Source organism: Pagrus major, chromosome 17 (genome assembly GCF_040436345.1).
Source record: "Pagrus major chromosome 17, Pma_NU_1.0".
Lineage (NCBI taxonomy): Eukaryota > Metazoa > Chordata > Actinopteri > Spariformes > Sparidae > Pagrus > Pagrus major.
The window spans coordinates 4,161,243-4,180,394 of record NC_133231.1 but is presented as its reverse complement, the minus strand read 5'-3'; the positions used below and the strand labels follow the sequence as shown (position 1 = coordinate 4,180,394).

The 19,152-nt window shown below is 41.4% G+C and overlaps 1 protein-coding gene across 1 annotated transcript in view; it reads left to right on the top strand.

The window, feature by feature from the left end:
• LOC141012280 (protein TMEPAI-like) overlaps positions 1–19,152 on the top strand; it is a 53,329-nt gene that overhangs the window by 27,074 nt on the left and 7,103 nt on the right. The window contains exons 2-3 of the mRNA XM_073485719.1: positions 11,222–11,376; positions 12,994–13,044. Coding sequence (XP_073341820.1) covers positions 11,222–11,376; positions 12,994–13,044 — 206 coding nt within the window. The remainder of the gene's footprint in view (positions 1–11,221; positions 11,377–12,993; positions 13,045–19,152) is intronic.

Genomic DNA, 19,152 nt, shown 5'->3' with positions numbered 1-19,152 from the left:
CAGACAGGGCTGTGCGTGTGTGCGTGTGTGCATGTGTGCGTGTGTGTGTGTGTGTGTGCGTGTGTGTATGCGTGTGTGTGTGTGTGTGTGTGTGTGTGTGTGTGTGTGTGTGTGTGTGTGTGTGGGCCCAGTGTGGTGGGCAGCAGGCTGTGAACTCAGCAGGCCTCTAGCTGGGCTGGAGCTCTCTAGGTAGCAAAGAAAGAGTCCTTTATTTTTGGTCTTTCTGTCTCTTTTTTGCTTTATACATGTATTATGATAAAGGTTTATAGTTTATGGATATACATGGTGGTATGAGTCTGTTTATCAATATACACGGGTTCAAAATACTTCTATTTTGCATTTGTTAGGAATGTAATACAATTTTTTTCATTACAAATGATAATATAAGTTCAACAGTGTGAGTGAAAAGTTAAACATTTGAACATGTCTATGACATGTCTATTACTTCTATGTCCCCCTTTTGCTGTAGCAACAGCATGCACTTGAGCTGGCATGGGCTCACACAAGTTTGTGCAAAACCTGATAACTCATGTTATCCCAGCATGATTTGGCAGTTTGATTTGACCTCGAACATACCTAAAAGCTTTGGAGGAACTATTTGAAGACCAAAGAAGACCATAGCTACCTGACTGTCATGGACTTTCCTCCACAGTCACCTGACCTTAACCCCATTGAACATTAATGGGGGCACTTGAAGAAAGCCAAGCATTCTGTGACATCAGAAGAAGCTTTGTGGAACACTGTCAAATCATGCTGGGATAACATGAGTCATCATGTTTTGCACAAACATGCAGAGTCCATGATACGAAAATAGTATTAAATTAGAAACAAATGCAAAATAGAAGTGTTTTGACTAGTGCTCTCAGACTTCATTCTACTGTACATGGTGGTATGACTTAGTTTATGGATATACATGGTGGACTGAGTTCAGCCAGAAAAGTTAAACCCACCGACTGACAGAGTCTGTGGGTTTAACACAGAGTGCTGCATAATTATACAGCACTTGCAGGACTTGCTCTATCAGTCTTTGAGGAAGCTGCATTCACAGTAAAGTGCAGTTTTGATTACCAGGTGTGACTGTGAGACTGGCTGTTTATTCATGACTGAGATGTAGTTCTAGAGTGTAGCAGGAAACAGGAAATAACTGCAGAGGAAAGAAGCCAGCTGGAAGGTTTTTTGCACTCAGCTCAGCTAGGTAAAATTAAAAACACCTCACTTGCTGCTTCCATGTTTTGCCGAGTCGTTTTTAGGGGAATTTGCAATTCCCGATTTTGCTGTCATTCCCGTCTGTTTTCTGCTGTCCTGTCATCTCTTGAGCAGCGCCTCGGCAGGCTGCATTTTTACTGGTGGGTCGCCTGTTGCAATTCCATTAACTGCTGCTTTAGCTCTGGAGCTGTGTGCTGCTTGACTGCAAGATATGATTCATAACAGCTGAAGCTCGGCTGAGAGAGAAGGCATTTTCTTTGCTGGTGGGAGTAGCTCTCCTACTCTGAATTGGCAAGCAGCTAGCGAGCCATTCCCTGCATGCTCAGCCACTGCTGTCAGTATACGTCCACTTTCTGAATCATGGAATACATTCTCGTGCTTTTGTACAAAAGACTGCTCCTTTGTTCAATCTAAACAGAACAGGCCTGGTTTTCTCACGGAAGCGTCTAAGGTCATCTGAGCTTAAATGTTGAGTTTATTGAGCAATAACAATGTTAGAGGCCCCAGATGAGTGTGTGCAGTCTCTATAGATAGCCATTAGCCTGATTTTTATTTCAAGGCCAAACAGGATAAGCCTGTACACCCTCATTAGTCACAGAAGTGAGTTTCCTCCAGCTTTAACTGTTTCTTGTTGCCAGTAGGAATGAATTAGCAACAGATGTACAGTTGAGTGAATTGGTCCAAGTTATAGGGAACAATGCACTGAAACAGACTGTTACTATGCTAACAGGTAATAGTAGGCAGAGGCAGACAGCCCTATGCCTGTCTTAGATGAGAGTGTACTCAATAGTTAACCTGTCATGATCACAGACAGAACAAATTGATTGAGAGAATCGTATTTTACTTATTGTAATATGTGCAGCTTGCATTAATTGATAAATCGTATTTTCATTGTCATTGTGATATGAGCAAATGGGCATAATAAACATATCATAAAGGTGCCTGCATGAAGTGAAACAATAATTTTATTTACATGTCATGCATTCACACTCAGCATGCCAACATTGACCTATCAGATAGAGCCCTGGATACATGGGCCAAGCATGCACACCATTTGGTAAATCAAATGAAGCCCCAGCTAGCAATCGGCTACCCTCAGATTCACTGGGGTCAACTGGGTGGCGACTGTGAGGTTAGCTTGCACAATGGCTTAGGAAAGAGAGAAGAGTTAATATGGGCACTTTAATATTTGTTTGATTATCGCAAGTCATATCATCATCGCAATATTAACCAATGTTGTTACATTTTGCTAACTTGTGTTGCGAAGCTTGTATGTTGTAATGTACCTTAGACTGTGTAGTGTTGACACAGCAGCCAGTATACTGCATGGCCTTGGTCTACTACTTTGAGCTGTCACAAGCCAAGCTGAAAAATAGTAGTAGTTGTTTTGGTTTTGCTTTTCTTTCTCAAGATGTTGCTTAGATTTTCATGTCAGGGACAGTTTAGCTATATTGCAAATGAAACATTTTCTGCTCTTGAGTCATATCTGTTCATGCAGATTTGGTGTTATTTGTTCTGGCTTTAAGAGTTATGCTACCGCCTCAGTAATGGAGGTGCCTGGAATTTAGTTTGTAATGCAAACAAAATTGAAAAACGACATTTAAAAATTATACAATGGCATTTCTTTCCAGCGACTGTGTCCTGGTTAGTGTGGATAATTTACTGTCAGCAGTATTCAGTGGGACTATTTCTTTGTGAGAAGGTAGTTCCAATAAAAAACATCTGCAGCATAATGCCAGAGATAGATATCTCAAGCATACCTGAATGACTGGATACCTGCAGGTGTAAATGACTAAATGTGTTCTTTGTGACCCTTTTAAGGTTCATGTAATAATGATCTATTACAGAATGGTAACATCTCATGTATTTGACATGTGTGAATGTGTCTTCAGACAGTGGTGTGCTCTGACAGCAGCTGCTGTTGTCTGTTTGTTTGCTGTGTGTCTGACAGCTTCTTTTCACTGGCAGGTCAGCTGAACTGTCTGACCTCCAGTCGGCCTCTCTGACTCATACACACATACAAAGGTCAAGGGCTGTCATTGGGTCACTGTGTGTGTGTGTGTGTGTGTGTGTGTGTGTGTGTGTGTGTGTGTGTGTGTGTGTGTGTGTGTGTGTGTGTGTGTGTGTGTGTGTGTGTGTGCGTGTGCTGTGTGTGTGCGCGTGTGTGTGTTGGCACTCTCCATACTGTTAACTCTCTTTTTTAGTGGATACAGGAAAAAGCTGCTGCTGTTGGTCTGACTGCTGTTGAGTGTGATAGGGCTGGGTATCAAACCTCAATATTTGTCAATACTGACCAAAATCTGTCAAAGTGTGAAAACTTTCAGGTAGTAAGAGCTGGTATCATAGAGTCATCCTAAAGTCATCATTTTACAGGGGAAATGGTTATTTTTTGCGTTTAATTTATGACTTAAAAAAAAAAAAATGATGATGATGTGCTCTTTGCTCGGGTCTGTACCAAACAAGCAAGTTCCCTTGCATAGAGAGAATATGATTTGGCAACTCTGTAGCATCCCAATGCATCATTTGTAATGGTTTGCTATGTCGTATTTTACCTAAAAATTGCAGCTCCTGTGATTTAGATATTTCACTTGGCCATAATTTAAATATGGGTTGACCCAGACAGGGTCCGCTTTTTACTGATGGTGATTATGTAATTATGTGATTTCGAGCAAAAAACATAACTCTTACCATGATGCATGGTGGGTCAGGATCTCAGTCACAACACTTTATAACAGTATCCATATGATTATAAATACTCGGCGGATACATGTTTAGATTAACAGGTGGAAGGTGGAGGGAACACACGGATTTCAACGTTATGATGTGTACCATCATGTCTCTTTTGGTTCCACAACACCGGCATGCTGTATGAAATGACACACTGGAGCACCTTTACGTTGGCGTTGCTTGGTTCAGTGTGAACAAGGCGGCGTAAAGGCGAGCCTTCCTTGTGGCGATAATGTAGAATCACTGTGTGAAAAGGGCTGCTGTCTGCATAGATGTTTGCAAGTAATGGTCTTCTGTGGAATGGTCACTTGATTTAAATAAACTCGATGGCCTCTCTCCTCACCGCGGCAGAAAAAAAAGCATTGGACCGGCTGACTTGCAATGCAAATTATTCAGCTTGCTGAAGGAATAAGGGTGCTGCAGATGCCAGGCAGATATTGTTTTGACAAGTGGATTACTGTTGTAATAACATCAGACTAGTGCTGGTAATGCAGACTGCCTGCACACACTGATCTCTGGCCTGTGCGAGGGTCAGTGCTGTACACCATGTTCTGAACTGGGTGGATACTGTGGTTCAGGCAGGATGGGCCTCCCCTCTTCCCAGCCTCTTCGCTCTCTTATTTAATCTCTCCTCCTCCCCATACTTCCTTCCTCCCTTTTCAACTCCTCCTCTGGCTTCCTTTCTCCAGTAAGTGCAGCCGCTTTACTTTTATTTTGCTTCAGCTGTAAAAACATCCCTGCCTGCACTTGAGGAGACAGCTTTGAGTCGGCCATTTGGTTTGTGTGGCTTTAACAACAGCAGAAGGCAGGGTATGTGATGTTTATCCGGCAGGCTTACAGAAGCGCCTGGTTGACTTGGTTTCCCAGAAGGCTGTTCTGTGAATGAAACCCTCCCTCAGTCCCCTCCCTGTGTTCTGTGGTGAGCACACAGGCCCGGGCTGGTAGTGGCTTGAGCTACCAAATGAGACAGTCAGCATAGCAGCATAACATCTTTCCAACGCATTTTGTCTTTTCAAAGAGGGCAGTGGCCACAAAGGGTTGCAACTAGGGATGCAACGATACAGTTACCCCACAGTTCGATGCCTACGGTTTCGGTTCAGTTACAGTACGTATTTTTTGTGTGAGGAGGAAAAAAGCTACAATATTACTAGCCGAAATTCTCTGATTTTTTTTTTTTTTTACATTTTTGATGTATTGTACTGTGTAACTGTGTAAATAAATAAACCTATATAAAATTAAATGTGCCAAAAGTGCCTCCTGGTATAATAAAAAGAAAAAAAATTATCAACTATCTGTGGTGAGTGCAAGGCTCTGTGTTATAGCCAATTTGTCTTCTATGGACCTTTCCATAGAGGTCAGGAATAACTTGGCTGCTGAGAATTGTACGAGAAGGCACAATGTAAAGTGGATCGATTGTTTTCATTAGGGAATGGCATTGTGAGTTAAAGTTTTTGCTCTAAATCACGTCACATAATCACCGCCAGTCATCTGCCGGAGCCACCTGGCTCTTGCTGCCGGGGACAGAAGCTGTTTTTCAGGTGGAAACGTGACAAATAGTCTGTAGGACAGACAGGATGACAGAGGCTTTCCCATGTATAAATTTGGTATTTTTTTCCTCATATAAGTTGCCAAAGACACTACCTGCTACCACATTACTGTTGTTTGGTCTTGTTACGTTGCTTTGTGGGTTGAAGTGTGGGACATTTCTCTTTTATTTGATGAGTGAAGGATCTGTTTAGCTGTCAGACTGTGAACACATCATGTTTGAAGTGTTGCCACTCGTGTAGCGAGTCAAGCAGTGCTTGCAGACCGCAACATTCCCGTCCACTGTTTTTGTGCCTTCAGCATTGCGTTGGACACCAAAACCAAAATGTCCCCTCACCAAAGATTTGAAAGGAGACAGTGCTTCCTTAAACCTCTGGTGCACTCGCCATGCTATCTGCCATGTTCACTGTAATTCTATCCTACTCCAGCGCCACCTCCAGCGTCATTACGTCATTTGCATACTAACAGTGGTAGGCCATTTACTTGTGGGGAGGGGTGTTCTCCTGTTACACACCAACCTGCTCTCACTGCAGGATACACACACACACACACACACACACACACACACACACACACAGCCAATTTGGAGAGAAATGCATGGAAGTAGTAACACAAAATTTAGCTGCAAAACAGAAGATCCACAAGCTGTAAGTGCATATTGAAATGTGGTTGGTGAATCTTACGGTTCTATATCATATCTGGATTCGTGGCACCTCTAGTTGCAATACAAATCACAAAAGTCATGTTTTGATTACCAAAAAAGAAAAGAAAGAAAACTGTGTGTTTTTTGGGCCGTTCTCAAACACTGGACACTGCAGTGGTGTGTGTGTGTGTGTGTGTGTGTGTGTGTGTGTGTGTGTGTGTGTGTGTGTGTGTGTGGACTTGCTGGTGGAGAGAAGAGAGAGCAAGAAAGCGCAGCTGGTATCATTACCAATACTGTGGGAAAAGGGGTAAAGATGAAATACATGTAATATTTTTGCAGCCAGTCCAAGTTTAAACAACAGGAAAATAAGTTGTTAGGAACACCTATAGTGTGTATGGCTAACAGAGATGTTCACAAGTCTTTTTTTGCAAGTCCAAGTCAAGTCTGAAGTCTTTGGTCACGAGTCCAAGTCAAGTCTCAAGTCTTTGTGGGGTGAGACTTGGTCAAGTCTCAAGTCTCTAAAAAATAAAAGTCTTATGTCTCTTCTGGTTGTAATGAGCCTTCTGTCATCTGCTGCTATCCGGTCTACTAAGAATTCTGCACAGCTATATCTAAGAAATTCAAAGCATTTACTGTATTATTATCACTCCTTTATCTATTAGCATATAGTATCAGTACTGATTAGTTGTTTGTTATATGATCACTTTAAACAGGCTATTGCAATGCAATATGAAGAAAACACGCAATGAATGCTTTCCTTTAAAGGAAACTGTATTCTTCCAACATTAACATACAGTTATAGTATATCTTGCCCCCTATTGTGCAGGCTCAGTGGGACCATAATGAGAACAAATATAGATAATGTTACACCTCACCCAGTCAAAGACATTGTAATTAACATCATTCCAATTAGTGCAAAACATCACACTTTAGCTAAATGCAAACAACTTATTATTATTATTATTATACTTATTATTATTATTATTTACATCATATTAGTTTGATTTTATTCATGTTTATCTTATTTATTCTATTTATAAGACCAGTTTAGGAGTAACCAGGAGACATTTCACTGCATGTTACTCTGTGACTTCTGTATGTGACAAATAAAGTAATCTTGTAATCTTGTAAATCTAACATTATTCGTCATGCAATAATAACTAATCATCATCCAGTCTCAGTTATAGTTAGCTACATCTGATGGACACAAAATTAACACCATTCAGATGCTGGTAAATCATGCTAGTGGCTGGTACTGTATGCTGCACTCACCAGCCAAATTAACAATGGTAATCTATTGAGTGGCTGGTAAAATTTCAACATTCACTAGTCTAGCCATTTTGCCAGTGGACAAAAAAGTTAAGTTTGCACTCTGCAACCGTATTGTTTAATTACACTGGGTCTCTAATGACACATTCCTCTATCCTCTCACTCAAACTCAGTGTAATGGTAACCTGGTAAACCTGTAACATTAACGTTACGTGGTCAACAATTAACCTGTAACCTGCCTGTAAGCCCACAGTATAACTATGTATTTTTCTACGGTTAACGTTAGCCAGTGGATGGTGGCAGTGGAACGTAGATGATTAACGTTACCCGACCTTTTTTTTTTTTGCGTCATGTCAACGCCACTCAATGCAAACAAGTGCGACAAGCAAACATTCATTCATCTATTCAAATATTTAGTTACAAAGCTAGTAGCAAGCTAAGTGAACGTTACATAGCTGATGCTGAGCTAACCGTCCATACGAGGCGCGCACCCGATGCGTAATATGGTTACCATGGTTACCATGAAAAAAAGGAAGGAATCACATTAAGCTCGTCAGACGTTTCAGAGTTTCCTCAATATTAATACGCCAAAAAAGAAAACATAATGATTGTTCACAAGTCCCAAAACACGAGTCCGAGTCAAGTCTGAAGTCTTTTGAGCACGAGTCCAAGTCAAGTCTGAAGTCTCTGTAAGTGCGACTCGAGTCCGAGTCGCAAACTCAAGTCCCCATCTCTGATGGCTAATAACACATGTTAGTGAGCTCACACGCTAAACTAAGATGGTGAACATGCTGAACATTATACCTGCTTAGTATCAGCAAGTAAGCATTGTCACTGTGAGAGTGTTAGAGTGCTGATATTTAATTTTGCTTAAAGCACCATTGTCCCTAAGTACAGCCTCGCAAAGCTGCTAACATGGCTGTAGACTCTTAGTCTTCTTCTTAGGAAATATTGGAGAGTTTTACCCTGTCAGGAAAATTAAGCAATGTACTGTTGGAACTTCCTTTTTCAGTTGAACTGCTCACAGCTCATACACATGAGCAATGTCAGACAGGGGTTCCTGTGAGGGGAACCAGTGAGGGGAACCAGTGACAGTGGTTCATCAGACCTGAAGAAACCAGATGTAAGGGTTTATACTGGTTCCTTGAATGTACCTTTACCTCAGACCCCTCTCCCTCGTGGCTTGTTAGGTGAATTTGGCTCTACAAGCACGAGATTTTTCCAGAACACTCCACTTCTTCCCTCTTGTGTGTGGTTGATGACGTTACCAGAGGTTCATTCGGTGCAGAGTTGGTTCTTCATCTTTCAGCTTAGCACTTTGTTCCCTCAGTCCTAGCTGTTCCACATTTGGTGACTCGTATTGTGACAAATGGCTTAAAAACTCTTTCAAATGAGAGGGAAATGTGTCGGGTTCGGCCATCATTCCCACCTCAGATAAAAATGCTGAATTGAATGTGAGTTAAATTGTTGTAACAGGCAGTTTAGTGCGTTGTTTCTGTTTCGGTTACATTATTAATTTCCTTCAAAAGTTGTCGAGCCTGTCTGTTGTCTGGCACTGGGCGCCTCATACCTCGGCTTTTTGGTGGTTGGCGTTGGTTGGTTTTACTGGCTTAGGTTTCATTCCTCTTTTTTTTTCCTCCTTCCATGTGGTTTGTGCTTGTTGGCCGTCTTCCCCCTTCCCCTCCCCTGTGGCTGCTGTGGTGGAGCAGAGGCAGGTTTGGATGGGTTTACGTTTCAGCTCAGGCTCGGCACTAACCCACCCTAATGCAGACAAATAAGCCAGGGCCTGAGGCTGGGAAGACTGGGATAGGTTGGGTTTTACTGGATTGCGCTGGTTCATGTTTTGTGTGTTTCTTGCACATTTTCACACTTTTGATATAAAAACATGTGTCATTTTGTGAATTAAATTATTTCAGCTCTAACAGTTTCTTCTTGTTTTTGCATTTCACATACTGTTTTCTTTTCTTTACTTGATCTCACCAGTATTGTGTCAAAATTGCCCAGGTGGATTGTGGGTAATATACAAAATTGTACAGAGCTTTGTGGAGAAACTGTCCACCATAATCGAGGCATTGTAACTCAAATAGCTGAGTGTACATTGTGTCATTGTTCTTCCAGAGCTGCACGCACACACAAGGACACAAACAGTATAAACACACACAGAAACTACACACATACATAAAGTGAGTGAGTGTCTAGCAGTGAGTAAGAGTGTGAGTCAGAGGTCAGACTGTTTGCCAAGACCAGACAAGGTCAAGACTTCTGCTCAGAACAAACCGACAAGGCACAACAAAAGAGTCTCAGACTGCAGAGAGAGGCAGCGGAGAGGAGGAGAGAGGGAAAGGAGGGATGGACAGAGGAAGAGATGCTGGAAGTACGGGACACGGAAGAATAGAAAGCATAGAGAAAGGTCAATGGTGGGGGAGAGAGGGATGCTAAAAGACATAAAGGAGGAAAAGTTGGGAGAATACAAGAAGAGACTTGTGGGAGAGAAAGAGGACGAGGGAGGGATTGGGTTGGAGGAAAGATGGATGGAGTGATTGGGGGGAGTGGAGACACAGGAAGGGTTCAATGTGACAGAGTGGGAAGAGAAGAAAAAAAGCACGAAACAATGAACAAGAGATGCGAGGCAGATGTGACTGTACGGCAGCGATCATTGTGTCTCCCAGTGGTGCCCTGATCTGGGAGGTCATCCCAGTTCAGCTCTGATGCCGGTGTGTCTGTGTTGGTGTGTGTGTCACTGACTGTTGTTTACTGAGGACAGAGACACTGCAGTTATTCAGCGTCTCCACAAAGAAACCTCTGTACACTGGGACAGACACTCATCGTTTCTGTGATTTGAAGCTTTTCTGCGTCCAATCCTCAGGCTCAGAGTCAAACGTATGAACCATACATACACTATACTCTATGTGAGAGTTATGCATAGAGTTTAACCTGTGCTACCCCCTACTGGTTAATGCACGTTATAACAGTCAGTCAGAACCATGCTCAATCTCTGTGGCTCATTAAAAAGTGTCCACCAAAGATTACTTCTGGAGCTTTTGATCATATGACAAGGTCTTCCACACCTCAGATGCCCAGTTGTCATGGATTTGTAGATGTTCACATTTTAACTTTCTGAACACTTCAAGGACTTCTTGTTGTAAGGATTACTGTGGACTTCATACACTGCATGTCAACGCTCACATGAAGACAGAAAAGAAAAATGACTACGATTTCAATAATGACCTTGTTTTCTCATGATTATTCTGTACCTCGAATGTAATACGATACAGATTGCCTCAGATTAGGCTTTCTGAAGTTGTGTTTTAGGTAAGAAATTAACTTGTCAGTCTTGTTTGAATGAATTTATCTGTTGATTACTTTCTCATTTAAGCGATTTGTATTTTGGTCCATGAAATGAAAATCAGTGTTTCCTGAAGACCGAGATGACCTCCTCAAATATCTTGTATTGTCTAGAACCCAAAGATATTCAGGAGGGGTCGACCAATGTGTCTTCTTCATGGCCGATGCCGATTATTAAAAATCAAAGAGACTGAAAACCTATATTTGGGACCGATACTCATTTGCAGTAAAATTTAAAATCTGTGTGTCAAACCTTTTAACAACCACTGATGGAATGAACCCAAGTACAGTTTGAAAATTGTACTAAAGGACAGTACTTGATAGTTACTTTACTAGAGTAATTTAATTTTCTCCTACTTTGTGCTTCCTTTCCACTACATTTATTTGATACATTTAGGTACTAGTTACTTCGTAGATTGGCCCTGATATATTTCTCGTAAATGTTTGATCCTAACCCCCTTTCTCTCCTTCTGTGTGTTTGTGCAGCTGAACTGGAGTTTGTTCAGATCGTCATCATCATTGTGGTGATGACAGTGATGGTGGTGGTGATCATCTGCCTGCTCAACCACTACAAGCTCTCCACTTGGTCCTTCATAACAAGGCAGAGCCAGGCCCGTGGACACGACCATGCCCTGCAGCAGGTCAGTAACACTGTGTGTGTGTGTGTGTGTGTGTGTGTGTGTGTGTGTGTGTGTGTGTGTGTGTGTGTGTGTTTGTGTTTGAGACAAAAAGATACAGTTTGTATCGGGTTGTGTTTGGTTGCTCTGGCAGTACTGTTCTTTCAGCAACCATGCCAATAACATTTTGATCTAAACTGATAGTGAGTGAAAAGCTGTCTGCCTGTTCATCTGTTCTCACTGAGTGTCCCTGCGTACTCATTGTGAAAGTACATTTCTTTATTTTTGAAGCAGGACAAACATAGCTTACCAGTTTGTTCCCAGTAAAGCTGCGCTGAGCTAAATGAATCCTTTTATCCCAGTCGGAGTCTCTGTCCCAGTTTCACTGAGGTAACAGCTTTGCTCCAGTCTGTTAGGTGAACTTGCAGAATTGGTTTCTTCAGAGCCAGACTCTGTCAGGCCTTGATGTTTAATTCACTACAGCGCCGTCTAGACAGCATCGGCTCTGCCCCCATACTCACATGTCGTCGCTGTGGGATAAACACACACACACACACACACACACACACACACACACACAAATGCAAACTTGCATATACGCATAGTACAAAATTGCATCCACTGACAAATGCTCAGATACTGAATATGATCCATGATGCAGAATTATTGGTCCATTGATATATTCGGCTTCTAGACCAGTATCCAACAAACAGATAAAAGCTTTTATAAGCTCTGTTGTCCCATTACAGATCATTTAAATTCAGCTAATAACCTCTCATCTCATCTTTTTCATCTCTCCTCTCCCTCTCTGCCCCATACCATCGAATCAAAACAGATATTATGCAAACCGGAGCAGACACACGAGCAAAAAAAAACGCCATAAATGCAACATCAGAAAGCAACAAGCCAACAAACCCACGTAGCAGAGAAAGTGCAATCTGAAAGAATAGCCCATGGCATTTGCCCAAAACATACACATAAACAACCAGGATTTATGCATGTTTGTCCCCCTTTTTATGTTTCTTTTTTCTCGCTAAATACTGTTGACTGAGCCATCTTAGGAAAGAACCTCAAGTCAAATAGACGAAGGGAAACTGCAGTTATTTGATAGTTGTGTCTCTTTGTTGTCGCTTTCATCCTGCCTATTTTTTAAGATGGGAGCCGTCTGCCTTTTGTTGTCCTCGCTTCCAAACAGGGCAGGATTTTGGGTTTGAAGCCATCAGGCAATTCTCAGCATTGTTGTTTCATCTTTTGTGTCCTCATTACAGTTGTTACTGTTTGGATGTTTTTTTACTTCTTTTATCCTTTTTTGTCAAGGAAGTTTTTTTTCATCGTCGGCTTAATGGTCTCACTTCAAAAACCATCCCAGACAAAACAAACAACAAAGCATTAATGATTGTTGATTTCCAAAAGCTTTATCAGGCAGATATCTAACATGGATTTAACACATTGTTAAAAACATGTTAACTGTTCAAGAGTTGATCATTTCTTTGTCAACATTATAAACAGATAAAGATACAGTTACTAATACTTGTTAGTAACATGGGAAAATCACACCAAAGCTAAAGCAAACATAAACTTGCTTACAAGCACTTTTAAGAACATCTTTCTTGTTTTTGTTGTGTCTATTCTGATATGTAGGATGGGTGCCTGTGGCCTTCAGACAGCGGCTCTCGACAAGGTGCCTCGGAGGTAAGACCACCACCACACTAATCCCTATTAAACTAAGCCTGTTCACTGAAAGAAGGCAGAGCAAGCAGAGCTATGGCTAGGCTTGATATTTAAAATCATGCAGACGTTGAGGACCCTGAACTGTTAAAAATATGTATCTAGATATATTGAGATATTTACAGCATCTTTTTGTTTTTGGCAAAGGTTGCTGGGTTAGCCTCCAGGGATGCCTTCATCTTCTTGTCAGCGTCCTATAGTCACTCCACCATTCTCAACTTCAGACTCCATAATATCAGGAAAGACGACTTTCTTTCAACCAATTTCTTTACAGCATCTTTAATCCAGGCTGGATAAATTTAGGGAGCCAGAAGTAAACAATACGATTGCAATTTGTTATACATTGTTCTGCAAGGGTTCAGAGAGGAGGGGAAAAGTCTACGACACAACAAATATTATTAGCACTAACACCTAGCCTTTCTTACCCTCAGGCGTGAACAAAATACAGGTTATGGACCTCTTTTCTAAATATAAAAATATGAAATGATCGGTTAATTTATTGGTATCAGCCATGGCAAGCAGGTAATTATTGGTTATCGCATCGGCTGAAATCCATATCATGCATCCCCATTTCTAACTGCAAAGTGTCTGACTGTTGTTGACTACAAAAGCAGGAAAAGTTTAACAATGCTAACTGGAGCTTCTTGCTCAGGCAGGCATCACCACCAATGTGACTCACACTAAAGTCCATCATGTGATTAACAATCTTTAAAAGATCTTGTATTTAACATTAACCACTTTTAATAAATCACTGTTAAATAATTGTGTAGTCTTGGGATAACTAGCATAAACAAATGATAGTATAGGCAAGACTTTTGGTAGTCCATTTTATGCTAATGGTGTTGTTAGCATGACTCTCATTTATCACAACCCCAGTGTTACCATTACCTCATACCAAATCCAATATTTTTCCCTTCATCAGTTCAACTTGTCAGATTTTGCCATTGCAAGAAATCCTGAGGACCATATGTGCCCAAAATGGAACTCCCTGATGTGTTGTCGGGAAGGGATGGTGTAACCGGGCTCCAGTGTTGTCATCATATTACAAAATCCCTCATTCTCCACAACACTCAGAGGGCGCATGTCTTTGCAAATAAAAGAAAGTACTGACTGTGTTATCTTGGTTGCGCGAGTTGAGGTCGCTGGTAGTTTCGAAAAGTTAACTTCTTGAATAGTTCTTTGAGCAGGATCCACTCGTTTCACGTTAGCCTGTAATGCTACGTTGTCATGGTGTCTCGCCACATGTGATCGCAAATTTGTAGTATTGCCCGAGTACTTGACTCTGGCGTTGCAGATTTTACAGACCGCAGGGCTCTTGTCGAAGTTGTAACTGCCTTCCTTTGCTTTGAAACCAAAATATGCCCAAACATCAGCTTTAAAAGCTGCTGGAGCCAGCTGTATCCTCTCGTCCTCAGTCATCGGTGAATTGTGCTAAGTTAGCGGTCAGCATGCAATTTGCCACAGACTGGTGCTCTCGCGGGATCTATGCGCAAGATTTCATTGTTCTTTTGGCGCGGAGGACGTAATGACTGCTGCCAACTAGCGGTCGGAGGTTTAATTGCAACACAAAAATGAACAAACGCCGTGAATATTTGCATGTTAATTGTTAATAAAAATATCGATATAGTGCTGTTGAATATCGATACGTTATCGTGAAAAAAAATATCGCGATATTTCAGTGTATCGATATTTTCTTACACCCCTACTGTTTTGTGCCATAAAACCTGCTGCCTCTGTACTGTAAAAGCGGCCAGCAGAGTTACTACATTTCTATGGCCTTGTTTCTGTGTGGGAAAAAGAAATATTACCATACAAAAGACATATAGATGATAACTTGCTCTAAGTGGAACATTTAACAGTGTTTGAGCCAGTGTAGAGGAAAAGTATAGGCTATAAAAATGGCAACTAAAATGAATTAAAGTGAGAGAAAAAAGGCCTGAACCCACTCATTGATCTCTTTTGTCTAATCTGCTTGCTGTGTTACTCTTTGTGTCTCAGTCAAATTATTTTCCAGGTACTTGCCCTTGTATTATTCTTCTGTGGTTTCAGGAATACCGTCACGGCACAAAGATCCTGACATTTGCATTTCGCTTGCTTGTAAATATTTGATCATTCAGGAATTGTAGCTTGCAAGTCTGGCACTATACTCCAAACAAAATAAAATTTGGCATCTTCTCAAAGACTCATTAAAACAGAGCTGAAAAAAATGCCAGTATATTCACTGTGTCTGGTGATCTGTTTGCTTAATGGTGTCCATGCCAGATGGAGGAGCTTTCAAGTCACGGTGGGAAGAGAAGCATTGGCAAAACTAGAAACAGAGTTCAGAGTACACTCAAAAACACAACCAAGCGCGTAATATAATTAATAACTTGCAGACAATAGTATTTCAAAGTTGTGTGAGAAGTTTAGCTGGTCAGTCTGTGCAAACTTTGGCGATCAAAGCCAAATTTTGCATTTTGTGTTGGCAAAATGGCAAGTTTGCACCAAAACAAACACACCAGATTTGCTTTGATTTGGACCACCCTGCCAGCTAAAAGTCTTGTAGAAATAAAAGTAAAATATAAGTAGATTGAGAAACAGGCATGTAAGGTAGATAGAGTGATAAGCGTAGAAGGCAGTTGAAGGGACTCAGAGAAGAAGAGAGGGTGCTGGAGGATGCAGGGAGGTAAAAACAGTGTCAACGTTACAGCACCCAGAGAGACCCGGAAAAAAAGGGAAAGGCCGTCGGGAGACAAGCACGGAGAAAGACGCAGCCAATGAATGTGGGTGGCTGATAGATGCGGGGAAGGGGTGTGTGTGTGTGTGTGTGTGTGTGTGTGTGTGTGTGTGTGTGTGTATGTGCGTGTGTTTGTTTGTGTGCGTGTGCGTGCGTGTGTGTGTGTGTGTGTGCGTGTGTGTCAGTGTGGGGGGGTTGGTTTTTGGTGCGTCATTAATCAGCAACACCTCCCCTGACACTGTCTAGACAGCCGTCTGAGAGCTTCCCTGCTCTGCTGCGCTCTGCTCTCTCTATCAACTATACACCTTTCTCTCCCTCCCTCCCTCTCTGTCTATCTGTCTATCTGTCTGGTTCTTACTTTTTCTTTTTTTCCCTCTCTTCTGTTTCTTTCTGCCTTTATCGTTTTAGCTCTCCTTTCCTCTCTTTATCTCCATGGCTCTTTCTTCCTCTCTGCTTTCTGTATTCCCTCCTTATCTCAGTAGCCTTTCTTTTTAATCCTTTCTGTTCCACTGTTTCTCTCTCTGTCTCTCCATTTCAATCGCCCTGATCCTCTATCCCCCCCCTGTTTTTTCCCAGTCTCTTGTTCTCTCCATCCAGACTGCCTTGTCAGTGGGGGTTGACCTTTAAAGCCACAGTCACTAATTGAAATGGGTTCCCTCTGATAATGACTCGACACAGTAGAAATGTGTTGAATTGGACAGAAATGTGAGAAATTAAGAAATGGACCATGCAGACACAGCCTGAAGAGCTAATTGAGGTGAAGATGTCTGACAAAAGCTGAAGATGAAGCGACATGTCAGAAGATGGAGAAGGCACTTTGGATCTTTTCTCCACATTACTCCAATTACAATGTTGTGTCTTTAATAACTAATTGGTGATACATTGATGGGTGCTGTTGCTGCAACACGATCATCATTAATTGGATTGTTTATTCCAGTAAGTTAGAACTGAAGACTCTCTTTGATGAGAGGTGAAACGTCTTCAAGAAACTGAAACGTCCATTTGCCTACGATATAGCACTTAGAATTACCATGACCTGGATGACTGAGAACCTTCATCAACATTTATTTAGTATAGTGTTTACATTGAATTCAGGTGTACTTGCAGGGAAATGTATTTTCTAAACAGTTAAAACTAATTCCACTGTAACAAACGTCATGAGGGCTGGTTTTGATATGCAGTTTAATGGGGGGTCAACACCATTGATGTACTGAGCAACTTGAGATACTGTGTTTGAAGATATTGCCCCATTCATCCCAGTGATGGTGGCTTACTGGGCATATATGGTGTAGAAGTTTTTCAGGCTCCTACATATTTGAGCTGTAGAGCATGCCCATACCTCTCTAGTTGAACCTACTGAGGTAGGTGAGTATCAATACTGTGTTACTGATACTTTTTCGATACCATGTGTTCAAAAGTGTATGTTGCATTTGATAGTGTCAAAAGTACCAAAGCTGTATAAAAAACTGATCTACGATCAGATTTCCAACCTAAGGCTGCACAGATAACAACATTATAAATTTATTGCCATGTGTTCAGTGACTTTTTCTGTACCAGCACTGTGTGCAAGTTGTTAATTAAAGACAAATAAATACAAAAATTACTCTACATTCTCTGCCAGGGCCACTGGAAGTAATTTTGAACAGGGGGTGCTGTGAAAAAAAAACCTATGAGCCTATAGGCCTATTTAAAATACATTTTAAAAATAAATAAATAGATTGAGATTCACTACTTTATTGTCATATACACTTCAGTGCACACAGCCAGCCATCATCAGTTCTCAGATGAATATATGCGCTATTAATTAAACTTCACAATAACGCTATAACAGTGCAATAGATTTGGTCAGCTGACATGAACCTGAGTCACTGCACCATCTACGTTTGTGTCACACACGACTCTATTAGCTCCAAAATCCTTTTACGCGCACCACAAGGAAATAATCTCTGACTATTTAAGCACGTTATTGAACAGCTCTCCACATCCATTACGCACAGAACACACGATCAAAATAACACTCTCCATCTCCATCCCCGCCACCTTGCAAAAATACTATAGTGTGACGTTAAACTGCATGAATAGATATGAAAGTGCAGGGCGGCACCATGCTCTTACTTTGAGCTGCAGGCAGGGTGCCCTGGTTACAGGTGTCCAAATGTCGAGGTGCGCTCTGGGGTCGTGGAGATAAAGTCTCTCATGAGGGGACGAATGTCCAGGGAGAATGTCTGTGTGGGCATGCATCAGCGATCATCATAACTCGATCAGTTTTTCTGCCTCTGAAAACATGGCTCTTGTTTGTGGCTGGAGCTTTGTCATACATGACGCTACATCTTGGACTGTGACACACTTAGACCCTCTGTCTTTTGTGACATCGGCAAGCTGCTTGGTGATACTTGGCCCAAGCATTGGGCGAGCGGGAAACCTCTTTACTCGGCGACCACTAGCCTGCCTGATGTTGACAACGTAACTTCCGTGAACCTGTGTTGATAAGGCCTAAAAATAATTAAATTAAACTACAAAATACATGTAACGTGTGTCAAAATCATTTCCCAAAATATTCATAAGGAATTTATAAATTGTGCAAAATATTTTTAATACATTTTTAAAAAATCTCCCTCTCGCCACTAGGGGGTGCTGCAGCACCCCCACTTCCCGCGGCCATGTTCTCTGCCCAGGACCTTTTTTCCGTGGTATCGAAAGAGGTACTGTTTGTTTATACTAGTACTGCATCGAAGTTTAAAATTCTGGTATCGTGACCTGACCCAGGGGGTCACAAGTTAATTTTGAGGGGTCATAATTAAGATAAAAAAAGAAGAAAAACATATCTACTACATAATATGAAGTTTTTTAATATAACACTTGGTTTTCAAATAACAGTTAATTTGACCTCTTCAGGACTCTTTTTAGATCAAACTATCTGAGAAGCAAATACAGTATCACTCTTGCATTGAATTGCTCACAGGCATATACAACCTGGGTCGAGGGTTGCATGTAAAGGCAAGCTAAAAAGGTTGGGAGTGTGACTGCGGGCCAGGGCAAGATTCTGAACTTCACCATTGCTCCTGATGCCAGTGCCATAAGTGTGTGAGTGTTAACGGGTGAATGTTGAATGTGTTGTTGAGTACTCTGAGTGGTCGGTGGATTAACATTTTCATTGATTTGTCACTTGTCACTTCTTCATGTTGTGTTTTCCATTTTACTAAATTCTTCTTTTTTCAAATGTAATACATTACAGTGGGACACAGTGCACTGCATTAAACATTAGCTTGTTTTGTATTTATACATTTACCATATTGTGGTATATATCAGAAAAATATTGCTTAAACTGTGTTGCCTGTCGATGCTAGTTAGCTGTC